The sequence below is a fragment of the Canis aureus genome, chromosome 12, assembly GCF_053574225.1.
Source record: "Canis aureus isolate CA01 chromosome 12, VMU_Caureus_v.1.0, whole genome shotgun sequence".
Classification (NCBI taxonomy): Eukaryota; Metazoa; Chordata; class Mammalia; order Carnivora; family Canidae; genus Canis; species Canis aureus.
The window spans coordinates 40,140,491-40,159,168 of NC_135622.1; the positions used below are offsets into that span (position 1 = coordinate 40,140,491).

At 46.0% G+C, this 18,678-nt stretch overlaps 1 protein-coding gene across 3 annotated transcripts in view; it reads left to right on the forward strand.

The window, feature by feature from the left end:
* Positions 1 to 17,709, forward strand: part of CAPN14 (calpain 14) — a 38,194-nt gene extending 20,485 nt beyond the window's left edge. For all 3 annotated transcript variants that reach the window (XM_077843696.1, XM_077843698.1, XM_077843697.1), the window contains 13 exons: positions 914 to 988; positions 2,065 to 2,228; positions 3,149 to 3,324; positions 5,200 to 5,402; positions 6,350 to 6,386; positions 6,848 to 6,904; positions 8,228 to 8,285; positions 10,913 to 10,977; positions 12,080 to 12,148; positions 12,790 to 12,868; positions 13,483 to 13,599; positions 13,954 to 14,009; positions 16,321 to 17,709. In XM_077843696.1, coding sequence (XP_077699822.1) covers positions 914 to 988; positions 2,065 to 2,228; positions 3,149 to 3,324; positions 5,200 to 5,402; positions 6,350 to 6,386; positions 6,848 to 6,904; positions 8,228 to 8,285; positions 10,913 to 10,977; positions 12,080 to 12,148; positions 12,790 to 12,868; positions 13,483 to 13,599; positions 13,954 to 14,009; positions 16,321 to 16,347 — 1,183 coding nt within the window. In that variant the 3' untranslated portion in view covers positions 16,348 to 17,709. The remainder of the gene's footprint in view (positions 1 to 913; positions 989 to 2,064; positions 2,229 to 3,148; positions 3,325 to 5,199; positions 5,403 to 6,349; positions 6,387 to 6,847; positions 6,905 to 8,227; positions 8,286 to 10,912; positions 10,978 to 12,079; positions 12,149 to 12,789; positions 12,869 to 13,482; positions 13,600 to 13,953; positions 14,010 to 16,320) is intronic.
* Positions 17,710 to 18,678: the final 969 nt, after the last annotated feature.

Sequence of the window (18,678 nt, forward strand, 5' to 3'; positions counted from 1 at the left end):
ACTTCAAATGTGCTGCGATGTCCCTTGTGTGCAGTCTGGCATATTTCCTCCAAGCACTTTGAATATTTATTATCTCTAATCCTCTGAACAGTGCTCTTATAAGGTGGGGAGTTTCATCCCCATTTTACTGATGTAAAAACTGATTCTTAGTAAATGAATTACTTAAGGTCTTTGGAGTCTAATCCAATGTTCTTTCCCAGGCACAGTTTTGTGTGCTTTTGGTCTCATTGAGTCAGAGGTAGACAGATCTGGATTGGCCCCATCCTCTGGCTCTGTGTTGTGACCCCTGGGCATTCTGTCCAGATCAGAATGTGATTCCCGTGTCACACTCCAGGGACTTAGTTTCGGGCTGGAGTCTGAGCGACATTAGGGCTCACCTCATTTGTTTCCCCCACTCTTAGGGTCATAACCCTGTGCTATCTGCTGTCAAACGTCTGAAAACAGTGGTTTTAAAAAAATATTTTGTTCCATTTTTAGTTATTTATGGTGGAAAAGTGATGTAGGAAAACCTTACTCCTTCGTGGTCAAACATAGAAGTTCAAAATGATGAGCTCTGAAAATACGTAGTACCGATGTAGGTTCAAATGTGCTCAGACATTTCATAACCTTGTGACTTTGGGAAAGTGACTTAATCTCTTTTAACTTCTATTTCCCAATCTCTAAAATGGCAATAGAAATTCCTACCTAGTAAACTTGTTGTTAGCCTTACATGAGATAAAGTATGTGAGGGGCCTGGCCCAGAGCTTGGGTTAATGTGATATGTTATTTTTAGAAGACATGATGTGAGATTATTAGTCTGCCAAGCAGCATGAAGATGAGATAAATAATACACTATCGAGCATTTACTGGAGTATATCTCCCATGTCTTCCATGATCCTTCATTCCCTACAGAAGCACCCTTTTCTGTTTTCAGCTCAAGTACATGGGAGCTACTGAGCCCCAAAGAGAAGATTCTACTGCTGAGAAAAAGTGATGATGGAGAATTCTGGTATTTGACTTGGGGACTCGGGACAAATGCCCTGGCTTACATTTGGACACCTAGCCTACAAATATTTACTGGCCACACATATGTCAGGCACCTCTTGTGCAGAGATCAAGAAGACCTGATAGGGGTTCACAGCCCCTGCAAACAGTCACAGTCTCTATGATGAGAGTAGTGACAGCTGGCATGGTGCTCAGTGGACACTCAAAGCAAAAGCGAGGGTGGCCACCTCCTTCTCTATGAATTCTGTTCTGTCTCTTGTATCACCCAGTACACTCAATCCCAAGGTATTGTCTTTCCTGTCCTACAAAGGAGATGAGGAAAGAATGTACATAAACTATAAGCTACCTTAGGTCATCATGGCATGACTCCCACCCCCCCAAAGTCACTTATCCCCTTTTATGAAAAGCCTGAAGACGCACTGAGCTGATGCTGTTTCTGGGTCTTATGCAAGCCCCATCTGCTCCCCTTTTCCTTCACTTTTTGCTCTTACTATTAACTTCCACCCTTGTTCCCATGGGCCTCCCTTCCCCCATTTTGTACTCTTTCTAGACTACTGTGACCCCTTTCTCCTTGGAAGTGGTCACTGAACTCAAGAACCCTGAAAATACTATTAACTTCTACTTTACAGATAAGCAAACTGAGCATCAGCCAGTTCAGATAGCATGCCTTGGGTCACAAAGTTAGTGAGTAGGGGGCTAAGATTTTTGTCAATTAACAGTTGAGAACTGACTTACGCAATTATTATTGAACATTTATATCTCAATTGGCTAGCTATGAACGTCTCAGTTCAGCTTTATCACTGCGGTCAGCGAAACAAGAACATTTCCCCCCCACTCACATGTTGCAGGAGGCTGCTTCCAGCTATAGGTTGGGGCTGGAGGGTGGTTTCTTGATGGCTCACCTCTCCCGCTGCATCCTCACACTGACCTAGCCAGCTCTGCTCTTCTATGTCCAAGGCCAGCTCAGCTGTACAGAAGGGTGAGATCATGGGGCCGGGGCTGCTAGGGCTGCTTGGTTCCAGCCCCTGCTTTGGTCCTGATGAGTAGACATCATACTGTTATCCCCCTTCCTCTCCACAGGATGACACTGAAGGACTTTCAAACACATTTCATGCTTCTGGTTATCTGTAAGCTGACCCCAGGCCTGCTGAGTCAGGAGGTGGGCCAGAAGTGGGCATGTACCACGCGGGAGGGGAAATGGAAGAAGGGAAGCACAGCTGGTGGCCAGATGAAGTTGCCCCGAGGTAAGCATGTGCACAGGAGCTGGGGCTCTTGGGGTTTCAGTGGCAGGTTTGCCAGGCAAGGGTGAAGATGCAGGCAGAGCCACTGTGGAGAGTGGTGGGGCCTGCGCCCTGCCCAGGGCATCTGGCTGAGGCTTCAGGGACTTTGCTGACTTAGCTGCATGCTCTGGCCCTGGGTTGTGTCCTACTCAGCACCGAGAGGCCACTGGCACCCATGGATTGTAGAAGGGTGGGTTCAATCTTTGGTTTTAGGACAAAGCCATCTCTTTGCTGAAATAACCACCCCTTTAAGGCAGGATCAAAATAGTAATTTTATCATATGTATCAGGCCCTCCTTCCCTGGAGGTTGGTGGTGAAACAAAATCAAGGATTCCCAGCTCACCAGTTACAGGAGACAAACGTGTCTGAATTCTCAAAGGAGAGAGATTTGGTCACTGTGTCCCTTTACCCACAAGGGAGATGCTGAGCCATCTCTTTGGAAGGAAAGATCCATGGGGTATGATCCCAGTGGGCCAGGTGCCCTGGGCTCTGGCTTCTCCCTCTTGCAACAGAGGTCCCCCCAAAGGCTGAAGCTGCCCTTAAGCTAAGGCTTGGTCTCTGTTCAAATGCAAATCTGCCTGGGATCATAGACATGTTCTCCTCAGATAGTTAATATAGTCGCTTCCTCAGGCAGTCAATGTTTATGGGGCACAAAGTCTATGAGAGGAACTGTGCTACGCAAAAAGGCTATAGTCATGAGAATAACTCTTGGTCTGTGTGTCTATAGAGCATAGAGATTGGGGTGGAAGAGGTGGGGTGGGAGGGGGATACAGGGAGGCTGAAGACCCCACTCTGTGCAGATGGACCTCTGGGTGGGAATCCCTAGGCAGGTGCAATGCTAGGTGAGGCAGGGGCCTGGCTCACCTTACTGTGCTCTGCTCCAGACACATTCTGGAAGAACCCGCAGTTTCTGCTGTCTGTCTGGAACCCTCAGGAGAGCACAAGGTTCCTGAAGTCCTGCAACGTGCTGGTGTCCTTGCTCCAGAAGCCCAGGCATAGGCATCGCAACTGCAAGCCTCACCTTGCCATCGGCTTCTACCTCTTTCGGGTAAGTGGGCCTCTACGGCCCATGGCCTCATAGGGCATCTCCTAGCCCTGGTCATCCTTCCTTCCTGTTCCCTGTCTTCTTCACCATCTGCCTCTGTCTACACATGGACCTGGGTGCAGACCATGGCTCTGTCTCTTAGGAATATGTGATCTAGAGCATGTCACCTGTTAACACTTGAGCATCAGCTTCTGCTGTAAAGTGGGGACACTGATATTTATGCAAAGGGTAGATTAGAAAAACATTGTGTACCAATGCTTCTCTTTGTGCCTGGCACACAGTTTGTACAATCAATACCTGTGTTCTTTCCCTCTCCCAAAAAGTCAAGGTTGCCTTCCCTCACCCTTTTCCAGAATTCCTGATGATGGATGAAAATGTCACTGACTAGAACAGCAAGTCTTATGGGAGAGAAGGGAACCCCTGGGTGGGCCTCTGTTAGTTTGTGTTTCTGGAAGAGTTGCCTTCCCTGCCCAATGATGCTTCTTTTTTTTCTGTTTTTCAGTTGAGCAAAGTAAGTGTCACACTTGAGCAGCTGGCCCTGCTTTGGAGTGATGTCAGCTTGACCATAGCAGCCTTATGTAAGGGGCTGTGGGGACGTCTGGCAACAGTGCTGAAGTGATGAGCACCTGCCATTCTTTTTACCTAAGGACCTTGAGAAATCCTTCTGCCTCTACAGGGAGGTCTCTGAGCCTGGTGTAGAACAAATACATTCTAGAATTGATTAAATCCCTGCATAAATACCTAGCGGTGATATTGAAGACCATCACAGCATAGGAAGAACAGTAAATCACCATCTTGCCTGAGATGTGAAGCCCATAATAAGACAGATTTGTAGCATATGAGATATGAGGAGACCATGCAGCCCGCCTCCTTGGGGACAAGGGACAAAGACTGGGAATATGGGACAGAAACAAGCAGAGGACAAGAATAAGTGTGGATCTCATGTGCAGTGGCAGCCTAGAGGGAGCACTTGAGAAGCTTAGAGATAACTCAGCCTCTGCGAGGTGGCAGCTATTACTTTGTTTCCCATCATAAACAAGAGTGGAAAACTTCATTTTCTCAGATTAGACTGAATGGAGTAAAAGGGTTTTTGTAAAATAAACCATTTCTGCATTGGGTATCTTGGGTCAGTTTTGTTTTTTTTTCCTCCTGTAGAAACAGTGAGGGCTCCTAAAGTAGCCTATAAATTTTTTAAGTTATTTATATCATGCATGTTTCTAAATAGAATTTGGGTCAGCCCACAGTAAAATTGTAAACAGAACAAAGCTATAAGCCAGTTAAAAATATAAAAGGCAAGAAAAAAGTCACATTTGGATAAGGTAAGCAGTTGAGTCTACAAGGAACACTAAACGTAGGACAGCTAATATGGCTAATTATAAAATTTAGTTCTGAGATTCCTAGTAGCCAGGGCAAAGATGGCAACAAGATGGTTCTCTAGTTCTCACTGTCTGATAAAAGAAAGCATGCGTCGTCAGAAGATACATGTCGTTTCCTTAGTCTTGAGTGGAGCCTATGATATAAATATTTTTATGTGAATGAGTAATGTCTTTGTTATCTGTACATAAACTGGAGTGAAGATCCAGTACATGGTCCTCCTCTCCCTCCACAATCCTTGAGGGAGAGCAAAGAGGAGAGGCAGCAAGAAGGAAAGAGAGGGGAATAAAGGAGGGAGAAAGAAGAGAGACAAAGAAAATGAAAGAGAGAGAGAGAGAGAGAATATGAGATAAAACAAAAAATACATGCCCAGGCAATGTCAGAGCCAGAGCCTGATTCAGATCTTCTGAGATTTTTGTCCAATTCCCTTTCCCTTCACTGAGATGATGTAGGATGCCCAATTTATCTGTATGTAGTTATTTTAACTAGGGCTCTTCCGTCCTCCACCCACAGTACTATGGTGACCAGAAGAGACTGCCTCCTGAGTTCTTCTGGAAGAATGCCCCCGTAAGTTGGCCTGAAGCATTTCTCACAGAGAAAGAAGTGAGTCGGGAGCTGCATCTGGAGCCAGGGACGTACCTCATTGTGCCCTGCACCTCCGAGGCTGGCCAGGAGTCAGAGTTTGTCCTGAGAGTCTTCTCCAGGAAGCACATCTTTCAGTAAGGGCACGGGATTCCCCTGGAGGTTGGGGTCCACTCGGGCCAGGGGAGGTACGGAGGAGGAGGTGGAAATGGCAGAGGATGGGGTCTCTGTGGCCAACACAGGAGAGGGGTAAGGAGAGCGGGGAGCTCCTGCATGGAGAGCATCCTTCCCCTTTCCCTCCACACTCTACTAAGAAATAAACAACCTGCTAGGCAATCAAGAGAAAAAGCTAGAACAAGCCTGGCCCCTACCCTCCAGAAGCTTGAGGCTTAGAAAGGACAGGGATGTATGAGCAGTGGTTTATGCTACACTGTGTCCAGTGCAAGCATTTATCTACACAGAGGGTTAGCAGAACAAGGAGGAGCATCTGAGCCAACCTCTCATGGTCCTGGGGGGAACAGGGGTGGCTTTGAGGAGGTATTCACTTCTAGAAGATGCATAGGGGTTGTTCACATGAGGGGAGGCTGTCATCAATGAGCAGGCTCAGATGCCATAAGTGTGTGCAACGGAATCAAGAGACACATGTCCCAGCCCAGCTTCTTCTGCCTATAATTGTTTTGACACAACAGCCCTTCGACGCTTAGAATCCAGTTCTCTTTCTTTTTTATTTCATGGTTTAGCTCCAGGTGGTTTGACTCGACCTCAAGCCTCACTGCCTGTCAGTGCTGAGTCATATATATGAGTAGGAGTAGTTCGGTGTGGGTGGGGATGGTAAACGGTGGGCCCGGCACAGGGCTCAGTGTGAGCAAAGGCATCAGGATGGGCAACAGCACCGGGACATGTGGGGGATCCACTTGTGCTGGGCCATGTGGCTGGATTGTCAACTCCAAGGAGAAGTAGGGGGGAGGGTGTGAGAGCTGGGCAAGCCCACATGGCACATCAGCTAGGGAACTCGTTCCCCAGGAAGGGAGAATTTTGGCCAAAATGCTCCCAAGAAGTAATCCTGCCTTTTGTTTTCCCTCAGTGAAATTGGCTGCCACACCAGTGCTGTCTTCTCTAAGGTACGTAGGCAGGTGGGAGTGCATGTGCTGGGACTGTTTCCAAAGCCTGGGTGGTGGGCTTCTCCCCTCACATTCACATGTTGGGGGAAGAAGTCCACAGATCCTGAGGACCCCACTCTATGGCACCCATACTACGTTATCTATGTGCCCTAAGAGCCTGGGTTCTGCTCCTTTTGCACCAGGGCATGGAGGGTCCAGACTCTAGGTACATGAGTTATACATTGACTCGCTTCTGTTCCTTTCTACCTTAAAAGAAACAGGTGTTTCTTTTACCTGTTTCACTGTTTTTGCTACTTCCCCAAAAGCAGTGAGAACTGGAGAAGCAAAGGATGTGTGAATGCTGTGGTAGAAAACTTAAGAGCATGCTCAAGGTCCAACTTATGGATTTCTGGGGCCTGTGTGCATGAGCGTCCAGTTATCCAGGTGAATGACAAAGTCTTGCCATGTGTCTGTTCCTCTAGGAAATAGTGGACCAAAATGCAGGGCAGGATGAATTCTTCACAAAACTCTTTGAGAAGGTAAGTTGGCCAGATGTGGTGGTGAGCAGGGGGCAAAGCAGGGGCCAGAGTGGAGCATAGAATCCCACGGGGGATGTGTTTGTCTCTGCCTGCTCCTGGGTACAAAGTGTGACGTGAGACTACTGTTCCCCAAACTGCCACTTTCTATTCAAGTCCTCAAGTTTTTAGACAAGTAAGTAGAAGTGGATCTTCTCCGGAAAACTCCTGCAAAATGAGTATCTGATCTTGGAAGTGACATTGATTAGTTGTAGGAGAAGCAGCTTTGATCTTTAATCCCTGAGAAAATGTACTATAGAGTTAGGAAGCAGTGTTGGCAGTTGCAAGAGCGTGGTAATGACGAGCCCTAGGGATCTCGGGGAGTCCAAGGAGAAAGACCCCTTGGGTGGTCTCCTAGAGAAGAGATAGGGCTGGTAAGAGGGCATTAGGGAGGAGGAGGGTCTAGGGCTGCACACCTGTCCCCTTGAGGTCTTTCCTTGCGCTGACCCAGATCAGGAGGCCAGTGGCATGAGTGCAGGACTCTGGAAGCCACTCTGTCCCTAATCTGCAGGATGCTAAATCCACTGAGGAATAGGACAAGAAGTACGCTAGAAATCTGGGGTCTAACAGCTTAGTGATGTCATCAAAACTGGAAGAGCATGAGCTCCTTGTGTTAGTAACACTAGATTTAATTCACAACATGCCTACCCTTCCCCCCCGCCCCCGATCTTCTCTCATATTTGCTCTTGGCATTTTGCCTACTGTAGCCAGAGAGGATAGTCAGAGTCTTACACATGCCGTTCATAAAAAGTTTTTTTTCCATACCAGGGGTTTCCAAACATTTTCTGTTATAGTCCTTTCATCAAATGGAATCTCACTAAGAATCACTCTAATACATATAAAACAGATTAAAATGATGTATTATGAACGTGTAACTGTTTTATAAGCTCACACTGATGATACTGACATTTCATTTATGTTTTTTAAAAGTTAAATGTTAATATAAAGGGTTTCTTCTGATAAACTCTAAAATTAAAATTTGGAGGCTTGGCTGAAGATAGCATATTAAGAATAAAATTCAAACCAAATTGTTTACTGAGCTCCTAAAGCATCTTGATAAAACGCAATTTGAAAAACATCATTATTAGACTGCTTCCTATGAGTCTTGCCCCACTGGGGTTCTCTGGACTTGACACCCAGGGTTACTTGCTCTGCCCAGAAGTAGCATAAGTAGAGTGCTGAGCTGGTATAGGAATGACTCCCTAGCCCTCTTCTCCCGCAGCCCCTCTGCACCTAATGAGCTTTTGGTAATGATAATTTTCTCCTGCCACTCTGCTCCCACGTCAGTATCCAGAAATAAATGCAATGCAGCTGCAGAAGATCCTGAACCACATGACCTGGTCAAGTGAGTATTTTAGAGTTATCTTATAGGGCTCTGGGGACATAGCTTATTTGAACTCTGGGTCTGCTCTCTTTCCCTTGTGAATTGTTGCACGAGGGTCCCCTAAGGGGCAGTGTATTGCACCAGGGTGGATCATGTGGTCTGAGGAAGTAGTAGAGAAATTTATACAGCTTGGGAAATAGGTGTTGTGTTTTGTTTTGTTTTGTTTTGGTGTTTGTTTTTTGGGTTTTATTTCCTTTGCTTTGCTTAGTTTGGGTGTGTAGAGATATAGGACTATGAAAATAAGGATTTCTAATATTTTGCTAGTTTGAGAAGAATATCCAAGTACTTCTTTCTTGGCATATAAATTTCATGTGGAAGAATTGTACCCAGCCTGGCATATAAATGTATTTATATACGATATATGTATTGACTAGCCCACTAGGAGCTTTCTAATGAACTTGTATCTAAATTGACCAACCTACACAAATTTGAAAGAGGGGAGCACATCCCCTGAGAAGGCTACAAATGGCTAATGTGGATACCTTCATATTAAGCCTGAGATAAATTATTAGAAGAGCTCAAAGTCTGTGGAAAAAATTTTATATGTATATCTCAAGTGGGAAGAACATGATTTCTCCAAGGAGGAGAATGAATTTCAAAATGAAGAAAGCAAACCAAGCGATTAGAAGGTCTTTGACGCCTAAGATGTGTGATTGCTTCTCCTTTGTGTGAAGCCAACACTTCAAACACAAACAAATTATAGTCCAGGGTATTGTATAACTCAGGGCTTGAAATAATTTCCAGATGGTTCCTCAAAGTCAAGTTCGGGTATAATAAGAGAGCCAAAAGGAGAGATTCTAGAAATTATGGAATCTAAGAATTCCCTCCACACCCTAGAAAATGAATTTGAGGGAAATCATCTAGAAGGGATAGCTCGAGCACATTTACAGTTTGTAAACGGTTTTGATCACAAGTATGCAAAATGGCATTCCAAAGAATGTGTGGACAAATCGCTTTCATTTGGTCCAATGAGAGAATTTTTGGATTGCCAGATCAGAGAACTACTGTGGTTTTGGGCAAAATACTTGGTAAAGTATCTGATGGTAAATGATGGCATATGGGTTGGAAAGTAGCAATATGAGATGTATTCACAAGTCTGATTACCATTCCCAAGAGTTATATAAATATAAAACCAGAGGGATAATTCTATGTCATGGATGAGAGTCTATCAGTATGATGAGAGGCCCTGGTCTCTCCCCTTGGTCCCCTTTACTTTCTCAGCTTTTATCAATGACTCAGAAGAAGATATGGGAGGTAGACTTATCAGATCTGCAGATGGCACAAAGCTGGAAGGAATCATTAATAAACTAGATAGCAGAATTGAAATTCAGAAAGCTCACAATAAGCTGTGCCCAAACCAAAAAGATGAAATAAAGTCAGAGTGATAATTAAAAACTGCCATTTCATTGTTTTTTAAAACTGATTGCGTAAGTTCCTTGCAGAAGAGATCTCATTTTTGTGGCAGTTTATGTGAAAGATATCTGGTTAATTTAGTTGACCTGGAGCTTAACACAAGCTCACAGTTTCAAGTTGCTGCTAAATAAGCTAATCTAAATTCAGGCTATATTTAATGGAAACGTTTAGATTTGTATTTTTGAAACTACTTTCCGAGAAGTATCAGACGTAGTATTAGGAAGTGTTCCATGAAATAAAAGGGGTTAGATTCTGTGGTCAATTGCACTCGGGAAATTCTGCATTAAACAAAAACAAAATTTCATTGTTGGCTCCTCAGTACCTACTATATGCTAAGATGCATGGTAAATGGAGAAAAGGTTCTATAAATATACAATATTTCAAGTATGTTTGAACTCAAAACACTTTCTCTACAGAACGTCATCATTGGAATGTAATTTGGGAAATACTGCTGGAAATTTGGGGGAAGTCGCAGCCCATCGTACTCAGCTTCATGAAACTGCATCTGAAGGAGTCCATTCTGGTCTTGGTACCACATTTAGAGAGAACATGGCAAAGCATAGGGCCTAGAAGGAGGCGAAGACTGTTTAGAAGCCACATTTAGAATGGAGGGGAGACATCGAAGAGCAGACATATGCCTGTTTAGGCTTTTTGGAGGCAGAGCTAGGACTAGGGACTAGGGACTAGGGACTGAATTTTGCAAATTTTGCAATTAACATAAATTGCTCCTGACTGGAGCTATCCATCCATGTGAAAAAGCGAACACCCAAAACTGAGAGACCTTCCACCAAACATCTGAGGATAGGATACTCCAATTCAGGTGGAACTTGAACAAATTGATCTCTTAGATCTCTTTCAGATTTGTAGTCCATGCCTCTGTGACATTCCTATGTCCTAGGAACACAGGGCCATGCTCATCTGACCCCCGTAGAAGCAGAGGCAGGCTGTAACTGGGGGGACTCTGCAGGGTTTTACAGTGTTCCTTGAGTATAGGAACCACCACTGAGCCTTCTCTCTCTCCACTGCCCTCTTGTTCTTATTCTCTGCTACCCTCCATATATGATGGTCTTTAGAACCTACAGGTGGCCTAGACAGCATGGTCTTTTCCTATTCAAAAAAAGGCTGTGCCATCCTAGGGCCAGCCCCCCATGCACACTCTGTCTATCTCCCTGCAGGTCTGGGGAGTGCCAAACCTCGCTTCAGCCTGGATGCCTGCCAGGGAATCCTGGCCCTGCTGGACGTATCTTTTCAGGTTTGTGGCAGGATGCCCCTGCTGCTGGTGGAGAGCTTCAGTCTGAGCCAGGCTGCCTGGTTTGAATCCCAACCCTAGTGCTTCCTAGTCGTGTGATCTCAGGCAAGTCGGGTAGTCTCATTGTGCCTTCGGGCCCTCGTGTGCAGCATGGAGATGCTATTAAAAGCTACTCTGGGGCAGCCCAGGTGGCTCAGCAGTTTAGCGCTGCCTTTGGCCCAGGGCGTGATCCTGGAGACCTGGGATCAAGTCCGACGTCGGGCTCCCTGCATGGAGCCTGCTTCTCCCTCTGCCTGTGTCTCTGCCTCTCTCTCTCTCTCTCTCTCTCTGTGTGTGTGTGTCTCGTGAATAAATAAATAAAATCTTTAAAAAATAAAAATAGAAGCTACTCTGTAGTATCTGTGTGAGAATACAAATAGGGTAACGCGTGCAAAGTGCTTAGTGCTGTCATCGAAGAAGTCTTCAATATTAGCTATGAGTAGCAAGAATCTTATTTGCTGACAGTGAGGATGAGGCGGCTGTGGTGTGGTGGTTGGGGGCAATTCTCTGGGTAACAAGAAGCTGCTACAGGAGGCTCAGGGTTCCGAGGTTTCCATTTGGTGATGGGGCAGTGGCTGTTCCCATCTACAGATCAGGAGATCAGAGTTCAGGGAGTTCAGTGGCATGCTACAGACTATGCTTTCCTGGCTCTCAGTCTTGTGAGGTTTCTAGCAAACCTTCTGCCTTTCTAAGTGGATGATTTAATCACAGTTTAATTATGCATCTAGAGAGGCACAAAGAATGGATAGTTGGGGGGGCGGGTTGCAAATATAAAAGCAGTCTTTGCAGAAATGTTGCAGAGGACAGTGTGGGGTGGTGGTCAGGTGTGCAGGCATTGGAGGAATTCCCAACCTTATTACCGGCAGGATGAATTTCAACAGAATCATGCAGGCCCCATTTTATCATCCATTACAGGGGGTGGGGAGGGAGTAAATACCTACCTCACCTATGAGGTAAAAATGAAATAACGTAAGTAAAGCATGTGACTTGGTACTAGACCCAACTAGTAGGGGAATGCAACTCCCCAGTGGCTTTGACCTTAACACTCTATCAGCTTAATGCGTCCGGTACCGTGAGCATCCAGGAGTTCAGGGACCTGTGGAAGCAGCTTATGCTCTGTCAGGTAAGAACAAGCCTTACCCACACCTCCTAGGGCAGGAGCAGAGATGGTAGTTCTGTGAAGCTGCATTAGGTACCACTCCCCTTTCAGCCCTGTGTACCCCGGTGTTCACCCAGTCTGCTCTACCCTCCTTCAGTGGGCCCCCCTACTCTCTCTCTCTCTCTCTCTCTCTCTCTCCTAAACTCAGAGAGCCCATTGCAATAGTTTCCTGAATTTCTAAAATGCACGTCTGATCACATTGCTTCCTTACTGAAAGCTTCTTGAGACTCCCCATGGTCTTCAGATAAAGTCTAAACTTCGCATGGCACTGAAAGTCCTGCATCAATTGGCTTCTTCCTATTTTTCCAGTTATTACTCACTACTATCCCCCTTGTCTCCTGGGTCTGAAAGTTGGAAGCCCTTCAAGGTTTGGAGAATGTGCCTAAGTCAGGAACATTTAGCTATACCCAGACTGTCCATCCACATGATAAAAAACTACTCCATTCCTCGGGATCCCAGCCCCCATGCCTGTTCTTGACCTGGGCAGCAGGCCCTGCTGGTGGAGTCTCATGCTAGCCACTGGTCTGCTGCAGCATGGATGTTGGAGCATGGTGGGCTCTCAGACAGTGCTTGGAAATTGAGCCTTTGGTGTGGGCTCTTCACAGGAGGTTTTCCACAAGCACGACCATAACCAGTCGGGGTATCTGAACAGGACCCAGTTGCAGGCTGCCATGAGGGATGCAGGTAGGTGCAGGCTGAGCAGGTGCCTCAGGGCACACGCTCGCCAGGGTGGGAGGGGAGGCGGTGTGCGACTTCTGAAGTAATCTTAATGCTCAAAGGTGCTTTGGAGTCCAGAGGCCCGAAGATGTGGATCTGCAAATAACGGAAACATATATTATTCCTATCACTATGGTCACAGCTAACATTAATGAGGGTTGGGGCATCCATGCTCTCATTTAATCATCCATGCCGTGTGATAATCCCGACTTTACAGAGGAAGAAGTCAAAGCTCAGGGAGGTTAGGTAACTTGTCTGGAGCTTGAACCTGGGACTATCAGGCCCCAAAGCGGATGTTCTTGACCACTCTTGGGCAGACTACCTCCTGCCTTGAAGGCCAGAATCCCACTTGATAAAAAGATCCTCATCCTGGTGGCCCAAGGGGGCAGGAATGGGAAGTCAAGATGGAGATAAAGTTAATGGACTAAACAATTAAACAATTAATAATGAACCACACAAAAGAAAACCTCCATGTTATCAGGATTCAGGTCCTGGAAGGGGAGGGACAATTGAAGGGGCCTCAGATGGAGGGGAGGGGCATGAGGTCCCCAGCACCCATGGCGAGTCTGTGCTTGATGCAGGAATCATGCTCAGTGATGACGTCTGCCAGCTGATGCTGATCCGCTACGGTGGCCCCAACCTCCAGATAGACTTTGTCAGCTTCGTCCACTTGATGCTGCGTGCAGAGAACATGGAGGGTGAGCTGGTGGGAAGAAGTAAGGGCCAAGACTTCCTCTGCATTCCTCGTGGATTGCCCACCCATCCCCACTTCAAGCAGGAGGGAGAACAGCTGCCAGCGCAGAAACACCAGGCCAGGAGCTATGAGGTCCCCTGGCTCTGTGTCTGAAAAACCTGCATTGCCCCAAACTCATGTATGCCACAGCTGTCCCAAAGGCAAAGGTCTGAGGCAGCTCATTTACCCTTGTAGGTGTGCCACATGTGGCTGCACATAGGCTGAAACTGAGTTTCCAGGTGAGGGGACAGATGGGAGGAACCAGTTCGTAATATCTCCACCCACATTAACTGTGTTCCTTTCTCCTGTGTTTTCACAGATGCCTTCCAGAACTTAACCCAAGATGGCAAAGGTATATACCTTCAGAAGCCAGAGGTAAGCCTTTCTCCTTGGGGTGGACTCACATCATCTTAGGCAGAGGTGGCCATGGCAGGTCAGGCTCTTGTGAAGGAGCAGGGTTCTGGGGTTTTCATTCGACTGAGTTGGGGATGTAGTCCTGCATTCATTGCACCCATCTATTCATTCATCCACTCTTTACTGAGCACGCACTCTGTGCTGGGCACATGTGCAAGGGGCCTAGACACTGACTCAGTGGACCCAATGACTATGAGCAGCATAATGCCATGGGACAAGTCCATCCAACTTCATCACTCACTGAGTTCCCCAGTTACATGTCTGGGAGTCAGAGGGCCTCAGCTGGCTGGTTTGTGATTGGTGGGTGAACAGGGGGCTTTGCTGGGGTACTTTCATTGGAAGCTCTGGTCAGGCTGGTCTCGCTGCCTCGGGACAATGGCAGACATGCAGGGGAGCGAGCTTATACATGCAGGGTCTCCGAGATCAGGCACATTGTGTCCTAGAACTCATTCTGTTGTCTAAAGCAAGTCACATGGCTGAGCCCACTTCCAACACTTGGGGAAATAACCTTGTCTTCTGTCATGAGAGGCACATCAAAGTCACTTGCAGAGGGCATGGTCACAGAGAGGGTGAAGAACCCAGGCCAGCAATGAACTCCAGCACAGATGGTAATAGTGGAGCATTTCACAGAGGCCTTTCTGGAGGAGGTGACATCAAAGTTGAAAGCTTGAGGATCAAAGGGAGCCAGGGAGGCAGAGTGGAGAATAGGAAAGGCTCAGGCTAGAGGGAACAGTATGTGTGGTCCTGGCTAGAGTAGAAAGGATGAAAAAACTGGCTTACATGGAGTCTGAAAAGATCAGGATCAGATCTATCTCAGGAGCTGGCTTAGCCTTTCCCTTATGGGCCGGGATTCTGAGCTTGTCTGGGTAGCCTCTTAAACTTCGTACGGTGCTTTGCATGTAGTAGGAGCCTGACAAATGTTTGTTGAGTGAATGAGGTGATGTGCTGACAAGACAAATCCGTGCCTGACACTGATGGTCTTCCCTGATCATACAAACCACATGGGTTTACTAAGCACCTGCTATGTGTCAGATATGGCACTAGGTAGTGTTTACTTCAAAGACATTAGAGTTTGGAGTTAAATCATCTGCTATTTCTTTGTAAAAACACATCCTCTCTTTGGGCTGTTTTAGAAGGGCCTCATAACAGGTAAGGTTTCTTCCTTGATCTCAAATGTCCATTTTATGTACTGTCTTTCCAAGATACTGGGACCCTCAGTATGTGACTCACCTCAATCACAGTCATATTTGAATGTAAAGGTGGGAATCAGCTGGAGGGGCAATGGTTAGAATCTTCTGGTTCCACCTCCATTTCAAATCCCCAAGCTTCTGTCCTGATCTACTGCAGGCTCAGAGCTGGGAGAGCAGGACAACATAAACGTGCAATTGAAACAAGGCAGCCCACAGCCTGAGCAGGCTCCAGCGGTGCAATGTGCCATCATGGGACGAGAACTGGACTGAGACCCAGGTTGAAGCCACAGCACTGCTTGTAACTAGCTGTAGGACCCTAGGCAAATCAACTTCAATATGTCTGGGCCTCAGTGTCCCCACATGTGAGTGAGCTGGGAGCTAGGTGGTCATTAAGATCCTCTTCAGTTCTGATCATCTCTGGCTCCACGAGAAGGAGATCCTCAGGGCCATCCAAGGAGGTCTATAGGAAGTGACAGCCAACTTGTTGGAATTTCATGCTGGTTTTCTCTGACACCATTGGTAACTCCACCATTGTCACCTTCATCACCATCATCACCATCAGCAGCATTATGATATAATTGGCCTGGGGAGTGTTTTCTCTAGAGGTCTCCTCTATGTGAGTTGGGGGGGATTATTCATCACACCCACATAAAGCTGTCAGACAAATAGGCCCATAAATGTAAACATGTAGAATATGCTTTAATGGATTTCTGCTACCCAGTTGGTCCACACACCTGCACACCACTGTCATGAGCATGCCAAATTGAATTCATGGCAGAAAATTGCACTGAGAATTGAATACAGAATCAGCCTGTATCTTGGGTATCATCATTCACCGGCACCATTAGGAGTCAATGTTGATTATATTTCAGGTTGATTTATACTTACTACCAGATGGTGTGGTCCCTCTGGCTAAACCATCCATTACTGTTCTGTCTCCATGGCTTCCCAAGAATGAGGGGGAGGAGGTCCCAAGTCCTATGTCAGGCTCCCAGGTCTGGTGACTGAAAAATAAAGCACCCTCAGCTGAATGTCAGAAGTGGGCCTGAACTGACCATAATTTGTTTCCCCATTATGTCCAGTGGCTGATGATGACTCTGTACTCCTGAGAAGGAGCCCTGTCTGCTTTCAGTGAAGACTCTGCATATGCCTCAAAGGTAGCTTTTGGCTGAGACCAATCCACACTCAACCCAGTTACTGTTCTTCAGGACCACATCTCCGGTCATCATCTTCTCCGCTGGGAAGATTACTTTTCTGAAGATATCCCTTTGGATAGGGAGTGTGCAAATAGGGAAAGGAGTTAGCAAAGATTGTCTTGGACTTGTGAAGACCAACTGTCATTCTCAGGCTGCAACCTTTCCACAAGCAGATATGTTACCTGATGTGGCCTAAGCAATCTGACTCCGGAGTTGGTGCCACAACCTTCAACAATATCGCTTCCATGGCTGTCCAATTTAAATGACCTTAGCCAAATGTTATCCCATTTAGGGTAACAGTCTAGGTTTCAAGATCTGAAGAGGGACTAATATGTCCTTAAACAACTGAACCAGCATCTAGAAATTGGTGTAGGCATAGGCTAAATTTCAACTGTGTGGAGGTGGAGTGGAGCTACACTGAACTTTCAAAACACAGAAAATGAGAGGATAGGCAGAGTCTAGGTGGGTTGAGCTGACTCTGGCATTTGAGATCACTGGATGGTTTTCTGCTACAATATCTCCAGACGGTCGAAATTGGGGCAGGAACCAATGAATTTAACACCTGAATTCTCCAAGAGCTTCTGCATGTAACAGGGACCCATCTGTTTACTTGACCTATGGACTATCAGATGCATTTAAAATCAGTCACCAAAGCCTCTGTGTGCCTACTTTAGAGAACAACAAATCCATGCTATATCAGTGGTGGTTGGTATCTCTGATTTTTTTGAACTACCATGCTGCCTTGCTTTCACAGCATCACTCCCCAACCCAGAATCTGGAGGAAAACCAGAATAAAGGCCACTTCCCCAAACCCTACATTCTACTCATAGAATCACAACTCAGAGCCATTTGTTAAAATTCTGTTTATTCTTGATTTCCAGGCTGTTCTAGACATGTTCAGACATGACTGCCTGGTTTCCAAGCGAATAAAAGACTAAAGGAGGAATCTGAATGATAGGATAAAAAGATGTCCATGGACAGAACAAAAGGAAACCTGATAGTCCAATAAATGGGCACTGTAGAAGGAGCAAAAGCTTTCTAAGCATGGCATAAGGAAGTAGAAAAGTATTTTACTTAGAAAAAACTTTATTGATTCCAAATGACAAAATGTAAAATGGTTTTCCATAAAGTTCCAGGTATATGAAGTATTGCGGATTTTAAAATGATGATTATATGTTATAGCCAAGATCTTTATGTCTATTTATTTGTCAGTATCATTGTCTTTAGATTCTGCGATTGTACATAATTGTTTGAATTAAATAGCTATTGCTTCGGTCCCATGAAGGCAATTTGGAAGATTTTTGGGGGGTGAGAAGGTGATACCCTCATCCCATTCCTGACACTTGGACTGCAGTGCAATGGTTTGCTTGGTGCAGATGCCATTTATATTGAAGTTAATCAAGTCTGATAGAGCCTCCCTTCTAGCTTCTCAATGATCTGAACTGCCCTTCTATGTCACCCATGTGTTACCCTGATTCATATGAGTCTATCACTGTAGTAGCTTAGGGACACCCCCACGCCATGCTGACCTTTCCCATTCCTCCCAGTGCCCCCAAAGCTGAGTGCTGAGACCAGGGGGCAGAGGCATTTTCCTGCCCAAATATCCCTTTTCCATCCTCTGTCACTCCAGGGCACGGGAGGCAAAGGAAGATCCAGGACAGGATGTACTGCACAAGGGTCAGAGTGAAGTCAGGCTGAAGGTCTGAGAGGTGGACTCCTGCATTTCCTGGAATTCAAAAGCCAAAAGTTTTAACCTGATGGAGACAAGCAGGAAGTGTGCAAACCTAGTAAAGGAAGAGCAAGGAGTCAGTCCTAGGTGCCAAGATAGGTGAGGTCAGGGAGTCCAAAGGTTGGGATGTCCACCCGTGCAACATAAGCAGGCGGAGCATATCAGGATGAGCACTGGTCCAGGCCTTTAAAGTCTCAGAGGGGAATAAAAAAATAAAGACCCTTACTGACAAAAGAAAAGGCCAGTTGTAAGAGAGTACTAAAATACCTGCCCTTTATTTATCCTGCTTTTTCTCTTTTCTTGCTCTCATGGTTTGTACAAACCTCAGTTACCAATAAGAACCTTCTAGATTCCAGCTGGAGCCTGGGGCAGGGCAGTCAGCAGCCAACTGTAAATAGCACTGCTTTCCTGCCACTGTCATGCTGGGTTAGAGAAATGATTTTAGCCTCTGGGATGCTCAATCTGATGTTTCCCCCAGTGAAATATATGCATTTATATTTATAATGGGAGAAAAG